Source organism: Hemicordylus capensis, chromosome 11, assembly GCF_027244095.1.
Source record: "Hemicordylus capensis ecotype Gifberg chromosome 11, rHemCap1.1.pri, whole genome shotgun sequence".
NCBI lineage: Eukaryota > Metazoa > Chordata > Lepidosauria > Squamata > Cordylidae > Hemicordylus > Hemicordylus capensis.
The window spans coordinates 14,555,917-14,573,255 of record NC_069667.1 but is presented as its reverse complement, the minus strand read 5'-3'; the positions used below and the strand labels follow the sequence as shown (position 1 = coordinate 14,573,255).

The window sequence follows — 17,339 nt, the reverse complement described above, 5'->3', positions numbered from 1 at the left end:
CATTGTACTGACTGAGCCAGGCAGAGGCAGAAACAGAGATTAAGCTAAGCATCCCCCTCATCACAGGAAGCTGCCTCCAACTGAGTCAGACCCTGGACCTATCGAGCTCAGTATTGTTTACATTGACTGGCAGCAGCTTGCCAAGGTTTCAGGCAGGAGTCTCTCCCTGCCCTACCTGGAGATGCTGTCAGAGAGTGAGCCTGGGATGCCTTTCTACAGCCCCATCGCCTGAGGGGAATATTTTACAGCACTTGCATGTAGTCTCCCATCCAAATGTAAACCAAGGCAGACCCTGCTTAGCAGCAGGGACAATTCATGCTCACTACCACAAAGCCTGCTGGATACCACAATCGGAGCTTTGCCAGAAGCTAAAGCGGCCAGATGTTTCCCTTAACACTACACTTGTCCACTGCAACATCTACTGGCATTATTAAAGTTCTTAAAACTCATTCGCATATAATTTAAATATTCAATGCAGCTCCCTGCCCCCATGTTTGGGGAGGAAGTTTGCTACCTGATCCAGGTATATTGCTTTTAACTCCTCAAAACACACACAGATTTCTCCTGCAGAGCCAGAGTGCTGCCTTCAAAGAACTCGAGAAAAATACAGAGTTTTAAAATGTTACAGAATGGTAGGTATCATTACTGTGGTGGGGTGGGGCTTAGACCAGCTGGCACTTCTAAGGGCTGCATGAACAATGCTGGGGTGGAGCAATGCAAGAACACTCTGCTTCCAGAGACATCTATGCTGTGAAAATTCACCAAACCGTGTAGGGTTAGGCTGTTCACTCGCCAGGCCATTGGTAGTAGCAAAGAGGTGTCTGGTCCACAAAGCACTCCAGAGAGCGAATGTGCCATGCAGACCGGGTGAAAGCAGCAGCATTTCCTGGCAACAAAATGTTGCTGTTGGGAGTGAGCCCCTCAACAGAAGTGCGAAACAGCCACATCCATTTCTTCAATATCCCAAATGTGTCAAGAGCACAGCTGCCCAGCTCACAGGTGGGCAAATGTTCCCAGTGCACGATCACGTGACCACCGGATCGGAAGGCCCTCTCCAAAGGAAAGTGGGCTTCTCTCCCTTCTCTGGCAGCTCTTCTCTCAGCCCATCGGCTAAGCCAGCTCTCCATATTTCCCCCCCACAGTGGCAGGGACACGGGGGCCTCTCAATCGAGGCCATTGTCCACAGCTCTCCCACACACCACAACCATTCTCTCCCAGTCCCAACAAGGGGCGGGGCCTGGTGGGTGTTCAGATTGGCGGGAGACCAGGAGTGAGCCGTGTAAACAAGGGGCCTGCTGCTCTCTGGCTGCCAAGGGGACCACTTTCACCCTTGCCCCGGGGTCAAGGGCCTCTGTGCCTTCTGGAGGCAAGGCTGGCTTCTGCCCTTCAGGCATGCTTGAGGGGGCACCAGCAGGCGAGAATGAAAGCAAAGGAGAAGCAACACCCCTCCATCCACAAGGCATGGCCTGCCCAAGGTCACTTCTCTGGCCTGCAAGGGGAAGGTTTCCCAGCGAAAGCCACAATAGGTTAAGGAGGACTTTAGCTTAGTGGCAAAGTCTGGTTGGGATTCGGCTTGGGAGAGGGACAGACCAAAAGGTTGATTCTTCAGTGGGAGACATTTGTTTTCTGGGGGAAAGAGCCATTTCTCTTTGGCTGATAAAGGGACAAAACGGGAGTGAAAATGCAGCTGCCATCCCTTTGGGCTCTGGAAGGTCAGTCCAGAGGAGAAAGAAAACTGGCCCAAGCCAGCAAGACTTACCTCGGCTAGAGATGGAGGGATGGGCTTCACCTGCCAACACTGTTCCTGTCTTGAAAAGGCATCCATGCTGGGCTGGTACATCCTAGAATTCTATCTAGGGGAGGTTTAAAGGTAAAGTGTGCCGTCAAGTCGATTCGACTCCTGGCACCCACAGAGCCCTGTGGTTTTCTTTGGTAGACTACAGGAGAGGTTTAACATGGCCACCTCCCGCGCTGTGCGCAGTATGAGATGATGCCTTTCAGCATCTTCCTATATTGCTGCTGCCTGATATAGTACCAGCATGGATTCGAACCGGCAACCTTCTACTTGTTAGTCAAGCCTTTCCCTGCTGTGCCACTTTAATACTACGATGAATGTTTACAGTATATACCCCTTTTCAATAACAGTTCTCAAAGCTGTTTACACATTTTTTTAAAAAAAAGATGTCTCCCTGCCCCAAAAGGGCTCACAATTTTAAAAGAAACACAAGGTAGACACCATTAACATTTGCTGGAAGGATGCTGCATTGGGGTCAGATAGGGACAGTTGCTCTTCCCTTGCTAAATATAAGAGAACCACCACTTTATAAGGTGCCTCTTTGCTTAGTTGGCAGGATCAGCAAGACTCACCTAGATGCCTTCATGGAAAGCTGCCCTCTAGCTCACTTCAGACAGGGGTCTTTCTCAGCCCTATCCAGAGATGCTACCAGGAATTGAACCTGGGACCTTCTGCATGCAAAGCAGAGACTCTACCACTGAGCTACGGTCTCATCTCCCAGCTTGGACAGCTGTGACTCTTCACAGCTGAAGGCTGAGTCCCGCTTCCCAGTCTCCTCCTGCTGGCTGGACCCACCAGGAGCCTCTTTTGTACTGGGAGAGGATAAATGGTCACAGGAAGCTGCCATATACTGAGTCAGACCATAGGTCCATCTAGCCCAGTATTGTTTACACACACTGGCAGTGGCTTCTCCAAGGTTGCAGGGCAGGGATCTCCCTCAGCCCTATCTTGGAGATGCTGCCAGGGAGGGAACTTGGAACCTTCTGCTCTTCCCAGAGTGGCCCCATCCCCTAAGGGGAATCTCTTACAGTGCTCACACATCAAGTCTCTCATTTATATGCAACCAGGGTGGACCCTGCTTAGCTAAGGGGACAAGTCATGCTTGCTACCACAAGATCAGCTCTCCTCTCTGCCCACCTCCATAAGGCAGGCACAAGAGACAGTGTCTTTTCGGTGGAGGTGCCTAGATTGTGGGGCTCTCTGCCTGGGGAGACCTTCTGGGCTCCTCCTCTTCTTGCATTCAGGATGCATCTCTTCCAGCAACGAGGGCCTAACAATGGCGGCTACATTTGGAATTTGACCTGATTTAATGATGCAGTTTGGGAGTATGCATATGCAATATCCATGTGTTGCTGTTGATGTTTCAGGGTGGCCTTCTTAAGCTTTGAATACCACTGATAGACAAGCAGGACAGAAAGGCATCAACATCCCTAAATAAAGGGAGGGGCAGGTCCAGAAGGCAACACAGCCCAAGAAGAGTCTGTGTCCCCACCTGTCCTGCAGTCCTTGTTTCAGGCTGTTCCCTCTGCTGGATCTCAGTGGGCACACAGCGGAGCCAAGCCCTGTCCCACTGGGGAGTGGGATGGAATCAGACAGATGCTGGTGAGCACCAGGCACAGCTTTGCCACAGACCTGCGCCGCTTGTTCTCAGAATGACAAGGAGGGAGACCCACCATCCCTTTAATACATTCACATTTTATTGGCTTAGTCACATGTCAGTTTTGCCACTTTGCATTTCTAGCTCCTCTGGAGGGCGGGAGCCTTGGAACCAGCAGGAGGGAGGGGAGAGAACGGACCGTTGAAGCAAGCGGCGAGAGCATCGCGAGGCACTGAGAGGCAACACTCACAATCCAGAGTCTTCTGGTGTGCATCCAGTACACTTTTAAACCTGTTACTAAACACTTAAAATGAAGACGTACCTTTAACAAAAACAGAAGAAGTAGGATATACACAGTGCAATATGCAGCTGGTTCTCATGACCAGAAACTGGACAGGGAGAGTGTTGTGCCAGGCTCCAAGCCCCAAGCATGCTCCCAAGAAACCATCACATGCTGGCAGAAATCGAGGCAGCCGGAGGTGGATCGTGTGCTCGCTGCAGTCTGGGAGGGTGGCAGTGATGCTGATGTCGACTACTGGCCAATCCGTATCAAATACGAATACAGTGAATATTTATATACCACTTTTCAACAAAAAGTCCCCAAAGTGGTTTACATAGCAACAAACAAACAAAGAAGGCTCCCTGTCCCCAAAGGGCTCACAATCTAATAAAGAAAAATAAGATAAGACACCAGCAACAGCCACCAGAGGGATGTTGTGCTGGGGACGGATAGGGCCAGTTGCTCTCCCCCTGCTCAATAAAGAGAATCTCCACTTTTAAAAAGGTGCCTCTTTGCTCAATTAGCAGGGGTTATCGTGGCCAATTTTTATTGTGGCCAATCCGTATCGTGTACCCAGCACTGCAATGAGGGTGGAGGAAGAGCACGTTCTGCCCTGTCTGCGGCCAGCACACGATCACTTCCCCCTCCTCCTTCTCCGTTGATTTTTGCCAAGATGTTGTTTCTTGGGAAACATGGGGCCTGGAGTTTGACTAGACGCTCCTCCCACTCAGCTTCTGCTTGCAAGAACAAACCTATTGAATTGTCACATAAAGGGAAGCATCCAGTCACCAAAGATGGGAAAAAGCACATATCAGACTTTGCAGAGTACTGATGGGCATAGTTTAATGCACAGCCCAGTGCACAGAGGTTTCACACTCCAATCACGTCCCGGATGCACTTTATTCCGGAATCCAGGACAGCAGCAGCGCAACCAGCACCTCCTGTTGTGGGAAACGCCACAAGCCAGATGGAGGCCGAGGGAGGCAGGCATCAAGGTATCACCTGTTTACTCTACAAAGAATGCATGAAGAGGCTTTGCTCCATCCTGCTTCTTTTGGGCTCCCAAAGACAACAAGGGACTCAAAGGGCAGGCTCACGAGAGGAGGTGACATAGGAAGATAGGAACATAGGAAACTGCCATATACTTAGTCAGACCATTGGTCTATCTAGCTCAGTATTGTCTTCACAGACTGGCAGTAGCTTCTCCAAGGTTGCAGGCAGGAGTCTCTCTCAGCCCTATCTTGGAGATGTTGCCAGGGAGGGAACTTGAAACCTTCTGCTCTTCCCAGAGCAGCTTCATCCCCTGAGGGGAATATCTTGCAGTGCTCACACATCTAGTCTCCCATTCAGATGCAACCAGGACAGACCCTGCTTAGCTATGGGGACAAGTCATGCTTGCTACCACAAGACCAGCTCTCCACCAAGTTAAAGGAAACGGATGGAGGATGGGATGGGGGGTGGCTGGCTGCAGCCTTCTGGTGTTTCAAAGCCAACATGCTCACTGTCCACTTGCTACTTTTTCAGCCCTTTTAACCGACCCCCCCTCCACCCCATAACAGCTTTGCATGTTACTGGGCATATTGTCTGCGACAATGCAGCTGCCAGGCCTGCCTGCAGAGGGCGCCAGCCGACCACTCAGTGCTCAGGAAGTGCAGTCCCCACAGCTGAGCAGGATAATAACGCCCTCCCAAACAGGCAAAGTCCTGCATTTCTACTCCACGGCAGGTGGTGGGATTCAGCATCCGTGGCAAAACTGGAGGCGACGTGAGCATGCTGACCCTCCAGGACCAAGCACCCAGGTTGTCCAGTTCTCCACATGGAAGCCCTTCAGGCTGAAGCTCACAGCATGTCCTGGGGTCTCCCCTCCTGCCACAGTCCAGCAAAGGCCATTGCAGGTCAAGTCTGGCTCCTCCCCGCGCCCTGATCCCCACAAAGCCCATTTGCCCTCTCTTTCGGGGGGGGGGGGTACAAGGACACATCCTGGGCCTTGGCAGCCCCAACGAAGCAGGAGTCTCGGATTCTGTTTCCAAGACCCAATGATGCAGAAACTAAGCAAGCTCAGCAGCTGAGGGACCAGCGAAGCATCCTGCAATCCTTCTGTCCGTATCCGAGACGAGGCCACTGGGACCCAGGGCCACTGAAGCTGCTCAGGAGGCACTTCAGGGGCCAAATGCCTTGCTTGCCACGGACACTCCAGAGCCCTCTCGGCAGCCGAAGCAAAGGCCCAGACAACTGCAGGGTCGCTCTCAAGGGCAAGCCCCAGGCAGGCCAGAAGCACATCCAGCCCAGGAAAGAGCAAGGGGCAGCCCTCCCCCTGCACACCGGAAGGAGGAGGCCAGAGCAACCAAGCAAGGCTGCAACTGTCGCTCCTGCTCTGCCTCTTGCAGCCTGACCCAGGAGGGATGCTGCTCCAAAGGCCCAGCCACTGTCAGGGATGATTCAGGAAGACTGGACGCAGACGGCAGAGGACAAGAGTGTGTGTGTTGGTGGGGGGGGAGGGGGAGACCCTGCCTGCCTGTGCAGCCCAGACCCCCCTGCTCTCCTTGCAAGAAAGGAGCTCACTTCCACCAAAGAGCGGCTCTGCCCACAACCCCCACCCCTTTCCTGCTTCCCGCACCCAAGGGGTCCTCAATCCCCTTCCAGCCTCCCTTGCCCCTGGTGCTCCTCCCTAACCAGTCACCCCAGCTCCAGCGTCCCCTCTAACAGGGTTTTCCAGATGTTGTTGACTACAACTCCCATAACCCCCAAGCAAAGGTTATTGCAGATGGGGGATGCTGGGAGCTGTAGTCAAAAACATCTGGGGGACACTGCCCAGCTCTTCCATGGTCTCTTTTTCCATCCCACCCACCCCCGCAAGTCTCCACTGATCCTTCCCCTCAGAGATTTAACCTCTATGGGGGCAAGGAAGACCAAACCCAATGTCCAAAGGGAATTCAGAAAGAGAAAACACCAGTGTGTGTGTGTGTGTGGGTGTGCGCGCGCGCGCGGGGGGAGCAGAGGATCCTGCAGGAAGAGGCCAAAGGATGCAGCTGTGACTCCTGCGACTGAAGGGGAGGGGAGGGGAGGGGAGGGGAGGGGAGGGGAGGGGGTCCCTTCTGGCTCTCCCGTGAGGTCCTGCAGCCACCTCGGATTGGGATGGAGCATCTGGAGGGAAGACGCACCGAAAAAAGCTCCGACATTCCCAGATGCTCTTTGGCAGCCTCTTGAAGGCTAGTGCCGAACACAGTCTCGAAGGGATGCCAAGGTGGAGGAAGGGCTCCCGCTGGCTGCACCCGCACCCCACCCCCCGCTGCCCCCTGCCCAAGCCCATCCCTTCCTGGCTACATTCCCCCACAAGCACCCTGAGCATCTCCCGCGCCTCTTCCGGGAAGGGCCCGCCTGCCGCCCAGCCGGCCGCCCTCAGCAGCAGGAGGAGCCTGCCTTGGGGCTGCTGTGCAGTTTGACCGTGTGTCCCAGCATGCAGTGCTCCAGCTGCTCCTCCACGGCCAGCACCTGCCGCACGGCTTCCTCAAAGGCCACGGCCACGTTGGTGTCGTCCTTGGCGCTGGTCTCCAAGTACGGGTAGCGCCCGTTCTCCATGCACCAGGCCTGGGCCTCCTCCGGGCTCACCTGCCGCTCCAGCTTGTCCACCTTGTTGCCCAGCACCACGAAGGGGAAGTGATCCGGGTCCTTGACGTTGGCGTAGCAGACGAACTCCTTCCGCCAGTGGCCCAGGTTCTCGAAGCTCTGCCGGTCGTCCACGCTGAAGGTCAGCAGGCAGCAGTCCGCCCCCCGGTAGAAAGGGGTCCGGAGACTCTTGAAGCGCTCCTGCCCGGCCGTGTCCCAGATCTGGAGGGTGACGAAGCGCCCGTCCACCTCCAGGTCTCGGTTCAGGAACTCCACCCCGATGGTGTGGAAGGCCTGCGAGTCAAACTTGTTGGTGACGTAGCGGTTCATGAGGGAGCTCTTGCCCACGCCACCATCGCCCAGGAGGATCACCTTCAGCAACAGCGACTTCCCACTCATGGCGGCAGGAGAGGCAAGGCCTGCAAAGAAGCAGTCCCGGAGCATTAGCTGGAGGAGAAGGGTGGAGGGTGGGGCTTGTGCCTCTTTCCTGCGGGCAGATAAAGTGGGGATGGGGCAGGGAGCCAGAACCGGCTGAGGGGCTCAGGGGTGTATCGCCCATTTCCAGAACTGCCCCTTAAGACATTCCAGCCGCTCCTCTTCATAGGCATGATTAACCCATAGGAAGCTGCCATATACTGAGTCAGACCACAGCTCCATCTAGCCCAGTATTGTCTACCCAGACTGGCAGCGGCTTCTCCAAGGTTGCACGCAGAAGTCTCTCTCAGCCCTATCTTGGAGATGCTGCCAGGGAGGGGACGTGGAACCTAGATGCTCTTCCCAAAGTGGCCCCATCCCCTGAGGGGAATATCTCACAGTGATCACACATGTAGTCTCCCATTCATATGCAACCAGGGCAGACCCTGCTTAGCTAAGGGGACACAGCTCTATGCCCTGTATGTAACCCACGGAACTCACTGCCGTGGGATGTGGCAATGGCCTCTCACTTAGCTGGCTTGGCAAGGGAATTAGACCAACCTATGGAGGCCTAGCGATGGCAACTAGCTGGTTCTGTGGAACTCCCCTGCCCAGTGGCAAGATACCGCTAAATACCCATTGAACATGTGATGCTGCCAGCCTTCTCCAGAGCTCGGACACTTGGCCCATCTGCCTTAGTATTGCCCCACGGACCGGCAGCGGCTACTCTCCAAAGGACTCTTTCCCAGCCCAACCCGATCGGCCACCGTGGCTGGGGATGATGAGAGTTGTAGTCCAACACCATCCGGGGACCGGAGTCGAGGCGGGGAACCGCTGCCATAGAGGCTTGGGCAGAACGGGCTGTGCACCGGTCTGGACTCGCCAGCAGCTGTGCAGCGGCAGGCTGCGTGGTGGTGCCCACTTGCGCAGCAGCACCTCCTGCCCTGCGCGGACCCCCTCCCTAGAAAGCAGCAGGCCTTTAGCACGAGTTCCCCGCCAGCCGCTTTCGGAGCCCCCCGCCCCAGCTTACGGGTCTGGGGAGTGGGGACCCCGCCCTCAGCACACGTGGGATTCGCTAAGCTTGCGGGAGTCTGCGATTTTGCTCTGGGGACGGAACACGACCCGTCCGTCATCATCATCCTGTGTGCCGCCCCGAGATGGAGGAGAAGCGTTTTTCTCTCCTCCTCCTGCTGCTGCCGCCGCCGCCGCCGCCAGGTAAATGGGGATCGGGGCCCTTGACCCTCTGGGCCGCGCGGAACCTCTGGAGGCAGGTGCCAGGCGGGCCTTAACCCAGCACCGAAAAGCGGGGGCTGCAAGCCAGGGGAGCCTAGGTGAGAGAAGGGAGGAAAAGCGCACACATGCAACGGGGAGATCCACCTGCGGGAGGGAATGCATTGCAAAGCAGAGCAGCGCACCTGCCGTCCGGCGCCCGGGGCGGGTCTCGAACGCGCGGCCTCCGGGCTGGGCTCCGTCTTCAGATCGCAGCAAGCGGAGCCGGGTAGGCTCCAGCGCGCATGCGCCCGCCGCATGCGGAGACCTGAATTGGTCCGCTTGCGGCGCTTGGCTGCGGCGGCTGCCAACGAGAAACCCAGCCCCCTACCTGGCCACGCCCAGAGCAGAGGGGTTTGCATCGCCTCGCCAGCCGTGGGCGAAGGACTATCGCTGCCGCCCTCAGGACGAAGCGGGAAGGCCGCGGGGTGCAGCGGCGCTGTGCTACTCCTTCTGCAGGATCGCTGCTCAGGGCGGAGCTGTCGGCTGGGTTGGGGGCACAAGGTGGGAGGAGATCTCTTTCTAGCAGCCGGTGGGGCAGTGCCCAGGGGTAGAAAGGCAGCAGCACGAGCGAGGAGCCCCCGACTTTGTTATGTGTTCCTGCAAAGCAGCACCACCACCAAGGAGGCTGTGCAGACGACTCGGCGCCGGACTGAGGATGACTGCAGCGAGGAGGGGAGGCTCTTCCTCCTCAGAGCCGACGGCTGCAGAGTTCTGAGGAACCCGGCAAGGAACAGAAAGGCCCCGGCAGCCAGGGACGCTGCAGAGACTCGCCCCAAGTTGCAAACGCCAGGCTTCTTTCCTCTCTCTCCCTAGCTGTGCTAGCTTCCCACTCCAACCAGGTTCTTGCTCTCTTTCTGCTGGCGCGACTAGGGCGCTGCTGGTGAAGGGAAGAGCTTGGTTCTTGAGGCACGCCCCCTCCAGCAAGTACGCCCAGCGTTTGCACACAAAGAGGCCTGAGTAGTATCCCTGGCACAAGAGCTTCAGCCAAGTCGCTGAGCCTTGAGGGAGGGCGGGGCAGCCCGGAGGTTGGTTTGCAGGCCCGATTTGGAGGGGCTTGGTGGGTTGCGGTTTCCAGCCAGCCTGTCTGCCTGTGCAGAAGCCTCTTTTGGCCCAAGGAGGCTTGGCTCAAGACTGGCACTGAATGGCTTCCTCAGGCTTCATGGCCCACCTCTCTTACCCCAGGAGTCAAGCAGCATCCAGGGGGCTCCCAGCTAAGCACTGGCCTGACCAGGTGGCTGCAGGGCTGCTTAACTTGGCCCTCCTGCAGATGTTGGCCCACAATTCCCAGAATCCCTGGCTCTAGGCCCCTGTGATTGGGGGTTATGGGAGCTGTAGTCCAAAAACAGCCCAGCACAAGCAGTGTGGGTTAGGGTTAGGGTCTGCTGCCATTTATCATGGGGAGTGTAAGCCAACACACCTGAGGGCTGTGCCAGGTCTTGCTCTTTGCCCCCTGCCCTTAGAATACAGCTGAGCTGCTCGCTCCAGTCCAGACAGAGCAGGGAGGAGGGGACCTAATCCTTGACGGGCAGCCTGGTATCCAAAGCACCAAAGTTCGGAAAAAGAATTGCTTGCAGAGACTGGCTGGGCGGGTGGCAGTTGGTGCTCAAAGCACAGAGGAAGCCTGGGAGGATTTTTTTCAAGTGAAAAAGCTCCTCCCCCCCGGGAAGAACCTGCCATTTGCAGGAGCGAATTCTTTGCAAGGTTTGCAATGCACTTGAAAAGGCAGGTGAAAAGGCACCTGAAAGGCACAGACCTGCACGGTCACCTCAGTTTTTGTGGCCTTGCACAGGGCAACCCCCAGTGGTCTGGCGGGGTGGGTGGTCCATGAGACAAGACGGCCTTGCCTCCAGCTCCTGGCTCCCTGCCTTCTTGCTTTGCCAGCTCAAGCCCAGACCAGACCAGCCACTTCTGTTTGTACTTGCCTTAGGGAGCGGCATCTGTGCTGACCTTGTGTGAGGAGGGAGGGAAGCAGGCCCTGTATACAAGAATACAGCCAATCTTTCTTGGCTGAAGCACACACCTGTAAAGCAAACACCTTTTGTCCTGACCGGCCATGGTGCTGCCGTGCAGTGCCAAGCCGGAGGTGGTGACTCAGCCAGCTGGGAGCTCCAGCCATTAACACCTTGACCATTAAAACATGGGCCTGGAAACATGAAGGACCTCGCCCTGCAAGCAGATCTGCTGTGTTCGGGAGCAATGTGGTTGTTAACAGCATCAATTGGCTAGTGCTCGTGCCATCACTTAGTGACACAACATCTCTCCCTGGCCTTCTAGTCTGATACCTTTTCATATAGCTTTTACATTTTTGAAAAATTAAGTCCCCCCGCAAAGTTCTTAAGAGGTAGAGTTCCCCCCCCGCCGCCCCACCGTGTCACACCGATGAGCTATCTTTTTCAATATATAAAAATGATGGCAACCCCCAAGCTATCCCCTTTCCTGGGAATGGCCCAGCACTAGGCCTTTCCCTCCTTTTCTGGTGGGAGCTGGGCCTGAAAGCCCTGCTTGCTTCATCCTTCTGGGGTGTGGAGGGGTGGGGGCTGGAGGGAGAGTGGAAGGCCACTCCTTGAAGGAGCCCTGCCTGAAGAATGTTCTCTGCTATTCTGTGGCAGGTTTGCATTTGTCATGGAGGACTCCTGGAATGCGCAGAATGTGTGCCACACATCACTCCTCCTGGGAGCCCTGCTGTGAGATGCTGAGTCGGCCCAGTCTGTCCACGCAAAAGGGACACGCTTGGGTTTGCATGCCCTAGTAAGGAGAGAGGACCGCAGGGCGAGGCAGTAGCAGCTGGTCCTAATGAGCCAGGAAGACAAAGGAGGCAGCAGCTCCGGTTGCTTCTCCCTCTCTTCCCGCCCTGCCCGAGAGTTGCACTGCCTGCAGGCTGGCCATGCATCAGGTAGAGCTGCACAGTTAGCCTGATGAATGGCCAGCCTGCAGGCAGCGCTGCTCTCAGGCGGGGTGGGTGGGTAGGAGAGAGGAGCAACCCGAGCTGCTTCCTTAGACATGTCCCCTGGGTCATTAGGACAAGCTGCTCCTGGGGTGGGGAGTTTTCCAAGGTGGGCAAAGCCTGGGTGGCTGTGCAGAAGTCAGACTCCGGTTCTGCCTGCCGACTCCCCTCTCCTGCCCAGGAGCCGGCAGCCTTTCTGCAGCACACGCCCAGGATCACTCCTACCACCTTCAGTTAAAGGGTCCAAGAGAGGCCCTGCCCAGAATCCTTGGAGGGCCACAGCCAGTTGTTGGGGCCTTTTCTTATTATTGTTGGTTTCCAGGGCTGAACTTTTGTTTGGGGTGTTATCACATGTCCTGGATTGTCACAGCATGGGAGGAGAAGAGGGTCTGCAGTTGGGGGCTACTGACAGGGTCAGTATTTGGAAATCAGTCCTAGTGCCAAGCCTGTGGGACCCTCTCCCCAGGAAAGCCCACCTGGCTCCATTACTGAGTGACTGCCTGTCCAAAGTGTGGCTTTTTCTGGAGGCAGGAGGCTTGCAGGGAATATGGGTGCTTTTGATTTTTAGGAGGGAGGAGCGGCAGCTCAGTGGCAGAGCCCCTGCTTTACAAGGTCCCAAGTTGACAGCAACCTTTGGCGGGGCTGGGAAAGACTTTTTTCTCTGAGGGTGGCTGCCAGTCAGTGTGGACAATCCTGAGCTAGAGGACCCAGGGGCCTTGGCTCCCGCAGAAGGCAGCTTCCTGTTTTTGGGCTACTTGCTGCTGTTTTATTTGGTGTGCACTGAGGCAGGTTTTTTTTAATGTTCTTATTTTAATTTCTGTTATTAGTTTTAATCGCTTTGGTTTCTTCAGTGGGATAGACATTAAACCAGAGGTCGCACTCGCTACATGGATGGGCTAGCAAGAAATCCTCTCACTCGTGGTGCAACTCGGGGGCGTCTTTTCTCCCCTTCCCTCAGCTCCAACCGCCTCCATTGTTTGCTCAAAGACACCTCCCCGTTTCACTGTGATAAGCACACGGGCTGCTTCAGGCACTTGGTGAACATCTAGATAAGAGGAACCACCGGGAAGCTGAGCAGGCACAATCCTTGTTTACTCACAGAAGTCAAACCCCGCTGAAATCAGTTTGGTTTATTCCCAGGTCAGTGTGCAGAGGATTGCAGCCCCAGAGCTTTCTCTTCAAAATGCCCCTGAGGCAAAGATGGTTTCAGTGCCTGCTGCCTTCAGCGTGGGGCAGCCCCGTGTGTGCTATCTGTGGGCTCAGTTGGCCACTGAGCCCACAAAGCCGCCGCAGGGTGGCTCAGGTGATGGACTTTTTCAGCTGGTCCTGGCTGCAGACTGTACAGCACCTGACACATGGCCCCAGCCTCGGGCCCCGAGGGTTGCCATTTCTAGTTGCTGCTGCTTGCTGCATTTCATAAGAGTTCCAGTTGCAACAGGCCTCTAGGAATCCAACAACTCCCCTCCTGGCGGAGTTCACGCTCTGGCTGTCTGCTTTCCTGACCGGCTCTGGGAGCACCTCGTTTTCTGGGCCTGCGGAAATGGAACCTGTGGCAGCTTGCATGGGGCCCTGGGGTGGGGTGGGGTGCAGGAGGAGGAGGCAGTGTCTGCGCTGCTGCTGGGCTCTGCTTCCCGGCCTTCGCATTTCCCAGTAGCGGCTCGTCATCCTAAGGAGCCAGGGAGGTGCCAAAGGAGGCACAGCTGCCTCTGCTTCCTGGCAGCAGCTCCTGTTTCTCGTCTCGTCTCTTCCCACCCCTCTCTCGGGAGCTGTACTGCCTGCAGACTGCCCATTTGTCCGGTTGAGCCAGAGGTTAACCCAGGGCTGCTCAACTTCAGCCCTCCTGCAGATGTTGGTCTGCAACTCCCATAATTCCTGACTATTGGCCACTGTGGCCGGGGATTATGGGAGTTGTAGTTCAAAAACAGCTGGGGGGTGCTAAGTTGAGCCGGCGGGGGGTACTAAGTTGAGCCGGCCTGGGTTAACCAACACGGCCTGTAGGCAGCGTGGCCTTTGGGTGGGGGTGGGGAGAGAGAGAAGGTGCCACGGAGAACCGACTTCTCTGTGGCCTGCTCCTCCTCCTTCCAAATCATCCGCTCGCCCACAGGGCCAGGGGAGCCCTTCTGTTGCGCTCGTGGAACACAGCGGAACATTTTCCTTCAGCCTATGAATTATGCATTATTATTGTTTCCATTTTATGGGCACGTGTCTGACAACGCCCCCCCCCCCGCGAAATGGTTTTGAGAAAGGAAGTCCAGCAGCCTGCACGGCTGTGTTTGCCTTCTGGACTGGAGGCCTTTGGTGGGGGCAGAAACTGTTGTCAAAGGACCTGGGAACCAGGAAGCAGCTTCGGTCTCAGTCTCGGAGGCTGTGTTTCTCCCTCCCGCTCTGCTGTGGCAGCAACCTCCGCCTCGAGTCCCCTTCTGGGCCAAAGACCTCTCAAAGCACTGAAGTCAGATGGCTTCCCTATGCCCTCTTCTGTGAATGTTGAGGCTGGGTAGTCAGTGGAGGTTCTTGGGATGCCCAGATATACGCTTGCTGCATCATGCTGGCTGTGTTGACACGAGCAGCCAGGGCAGGAAGTGAGTCTCCCCCCAGAACTGCAGCTGCTGGGAAGGGGGCTGGGACTGTGTGTCATGCACACACTCACCCTTTGCCTGAGGCGGATCAGCCTTAGCGGCATGGATGGGAAACAGGTGAGGAGAGAAGCTGATGATGTCTCCTCTGTTAGTCATGATGGTGCAGTGGAGTCTCCATTTCCAGAGTCTGTCTGTCTGTCTGTCTGTCTGTCTGTCTGTCTATCTATCTATCTATCTATCTATCTATCTGCTTATTTATTTATTTACTTACTTACTACGTTTTTATACCGCCTTTCTGCCTTGACAAAGGCACCCAAAGCAGTTTACAATATTAAAAGAAGCAAATAACCGATTAATAAAACATCTTCTCAGGCTGTTGGTCTTTTCAGGAGCTGAGGACAAGAGCTCCCTGGCCTGGTTGCCTCCTTCCTTGCCTTCCACTCAGGGCACACTGGTCTTTATTATTTATTTATTTATTTATTTATTTATTTATTTATTTATTTATTTTATTTTTACGTTTATATCCTGCTCTTCCTCCAAGGAGCCCAGAGTGGTGTACTACATACTTGAGTTTCTCCTCGCAACAACCCCGTGAAGTAGGTTAGGCGGAGAGAGAAGTGACTGGCCCAGAGTCACCCAGCTAGTCTCATGGCTGAATGGGGATTTGAACTCGGGTCTCCCCGGTCCTAGCCCAGCACTCTAACCACTACACCACACTGGCTCTCTTTCCAGCTCTTTCCAACTCTACCAGTTGCTGAGTGGCAACAGCAGGGGAAGCTTCTTGCCTTCATGCCCTGCTGCTTGTGGGCTTTCCAGAACTGCGGGCAAGATGGGCTGCACAGGCATTTGGCCAGCAGGCCTCTCTTACACTCCTAAAGGCAGGAGGGGTTTCCTGACTGCAAGCACAAGCAGAACGGAGACCCCCTCCAGGCTGAGCATGTCTCAGTTGGGGCCCCTTCTCCACTGCAACCCCAAGGTTGTGGAATGCACTCCCTGTTGTAATAAGACCTCCCCATCTCTGACAACTTTTAAAAAGTTAATCCCTGCTAACTGAACAGAGGCACCTTTCAAAGTGGTGATTCTTTTATATTTAGCAGTGGGAGAGCAACTGGCCCTCTCCAGCCCCAGCACAGCACCCCTCCAGTGGCTGTGGCTGGTGTCACTCTTATGTTTGTTTTAGGCCGTGAGCCCTTTGGGGAAACGGAACTGTCTTCCTTATTATTTATTTTTCTATGTAAACCGCTTTGAATACTTTTGTTGAAAAGCGTTATAAAAATATTTGTAGTGGTTGTGGTAAAAAGGCAGTCGAGACACATTTGTTCACCCAGGCTTTTAATTAGATACTGCTTTAACCGTTTGTTTGATTTAATAGTTTTAACATTGTTTTAAATTTTAAATGATTGTGATGTTTATTTGTTGTAATTTGTATTGTTTTATTGTAAACCACCCAGAGACTTATGTTTGGGGCTGTTTGCAGATATGTTAAATAAATGTCTCACCCCTGTTCAGAATGATGAGCTGGAGAGAGAGGAACAGTGAACAGGACAAGGCATTGTACTAACTTCAGGGGTGGTGGTGGAGACACCATAAACGGCAGCCTGGTCCATTTCGCATCCGCAGCATGTGGCCTCTTTGCAGCAGCATCTGGCCACTTTTCACGTTACATGGGAACCAGTTCAGCGGGAAGCAATGCATGTTTGAGTAGAGGGAGAAGATCGGGCTGAGAGAGACTCCTGCCTGCCACCTTGGAGAAGCCGCTGCCAGTCTGTGTAGACAATACTGAGCTAGATAGACCAAGGGTCTGGCTCAGTATCTGGTAGCTTCCTATGTTACCTGCAAGTGGGCAGCTGTTGCCATGCCCAGAGGAAGAGCATACCCTTCCTGCACTGTGGGGAGGACAAATGCTCTTAGTGGACCCCTAATCAGTTGTGGGCCTGGGTCACACATGGTCCAGGACTTAGCATATGCCAGTGGGGAACCCACCCTCCCCCACCCTGCCCTAACACTACAAATAAAAATATTCAGTTTCGCCTGTCACTCTACTTGCTTTGGGGATGTAACCCAATGTGTGCAAGTCCACCTTGCTGGATTAATTAGATGCCTTTTAGATTTGTTCAGTCAAGGGTCCCCAACTTGTGGTATTCCAGATGTTGCTGAACTACAACTCCCATCATCCCCAGCCACAGTTTATTGTTGGGAACATTTTGAGTTGGGTGAATGCTATGCTGGGCAGAACCAGGTTTGTACAGGGTTCTGAGCTTTATACAGTTGATGGGTGACATGAACAGCCTAGAGATCTTTTCCCTGATGGATGTTGGCCTAGCAAGAGAGACCAGGTGATGCCAGGGTCAGAGGGCCTGAGCTGGTAGCCCAGGAGGTCTATCCTTGGCATCAGCCTCAATCGAAGAAGGGGAAAGCCTTGAAATCCAGCCCCTTCCAGAAATGAAGCATTTCCAGGCTCCCCCTTGCAAGAGGCCCTCCTTCCACCCTCAGTGCTGCTCTTCTTCCCCTCCAGGGCTGCAACACCCAGGTAGGGATGCTGCATGCCCAGCGTGACACCTGTGCTGCACTTACATTTGGACTGGCATTGCCTTGCTGGTTATTTGCACAAGGCAAGTTCTCGTGGCATCTGCGATTGCCTGCAAGAAGAGCGGCACTGTTGAACTAGCCTCCAGCACCAGGAGAGGAGGAAACCGTTTCTGTCCAGATACCAGCACCTAAACATGTCTACCAACAGGGCTGCCAACTCAAGTGGCTGCTGCACAACCAAAAGAGCAAGGAGGTGCAGGGACTTAGCTAGCACCAGGCCTTTGGAAAACAAGAACTTCTCCTCCTGGGGCCTGCATACTGCCAGC

General features: G+C 54.8%; 1 protein-coding gene across 4 annotated transcripts; it reads right to left on the bottom strand.

The window, feature by feature from the left end:
* Positions 1-3,470: 3,470 nt before the first annotated feature.
* On the bottom strand, positions 3,471-9,254 carry RAB9B (RAB9B, member RAS oncogene family). 4 transcript variants are annotated; one of them, XM_053274449.1, is made up of 2 exons: positions 9,070-9,254; positions 3,471-7,697 (listed from the first exon to the last, which is right to left on the bottom strand). In XM_053274449.1, exon 2 carries the CDS (start codon positions 7,675-7,677, stop codon positions 7,072-7,074), a length of 606 nt encoding a protein of 201 aa, XP_053130424.1. In that variant the 5' UTR covers positions 7,678-7,697; positions 9,070-9,254; the 3' UTR covers positions 3,471-7,071. The 4 variants fall into 4 exon arrangements, with proteins under 4 accessions (XP_053130424.1, XP_053130421.1, XP_053130422.1 ...); XM_053274446.1 differs by having other exon boundaries at positions 3,471-7,765; positions 9,108-9,254; XM_053274447.1 differs by having other exon boundaries at positions 9,108-9,254.
* Positions 9,255-17,339: the final 8,085 nt, after the last annotated feature.

Bases quoted from the DNA above. Each gene is read 5' to 3' on its own strand.
- RAB9B (XM_053274445.1), bottom strand. From the start codon at position 8,831: ATGATGATGACGGACGGGTCGTGTTCCGTCCCCAGAGCAAAATCGCAG. The intron at 7,698-8,722 runs GTAAGCTGGGGC...GCTTCTTTGCAG, and splicing joins GGTCCCCACTCCCCAGACCC to GCCTTGCCTCTCCTGCCGCC.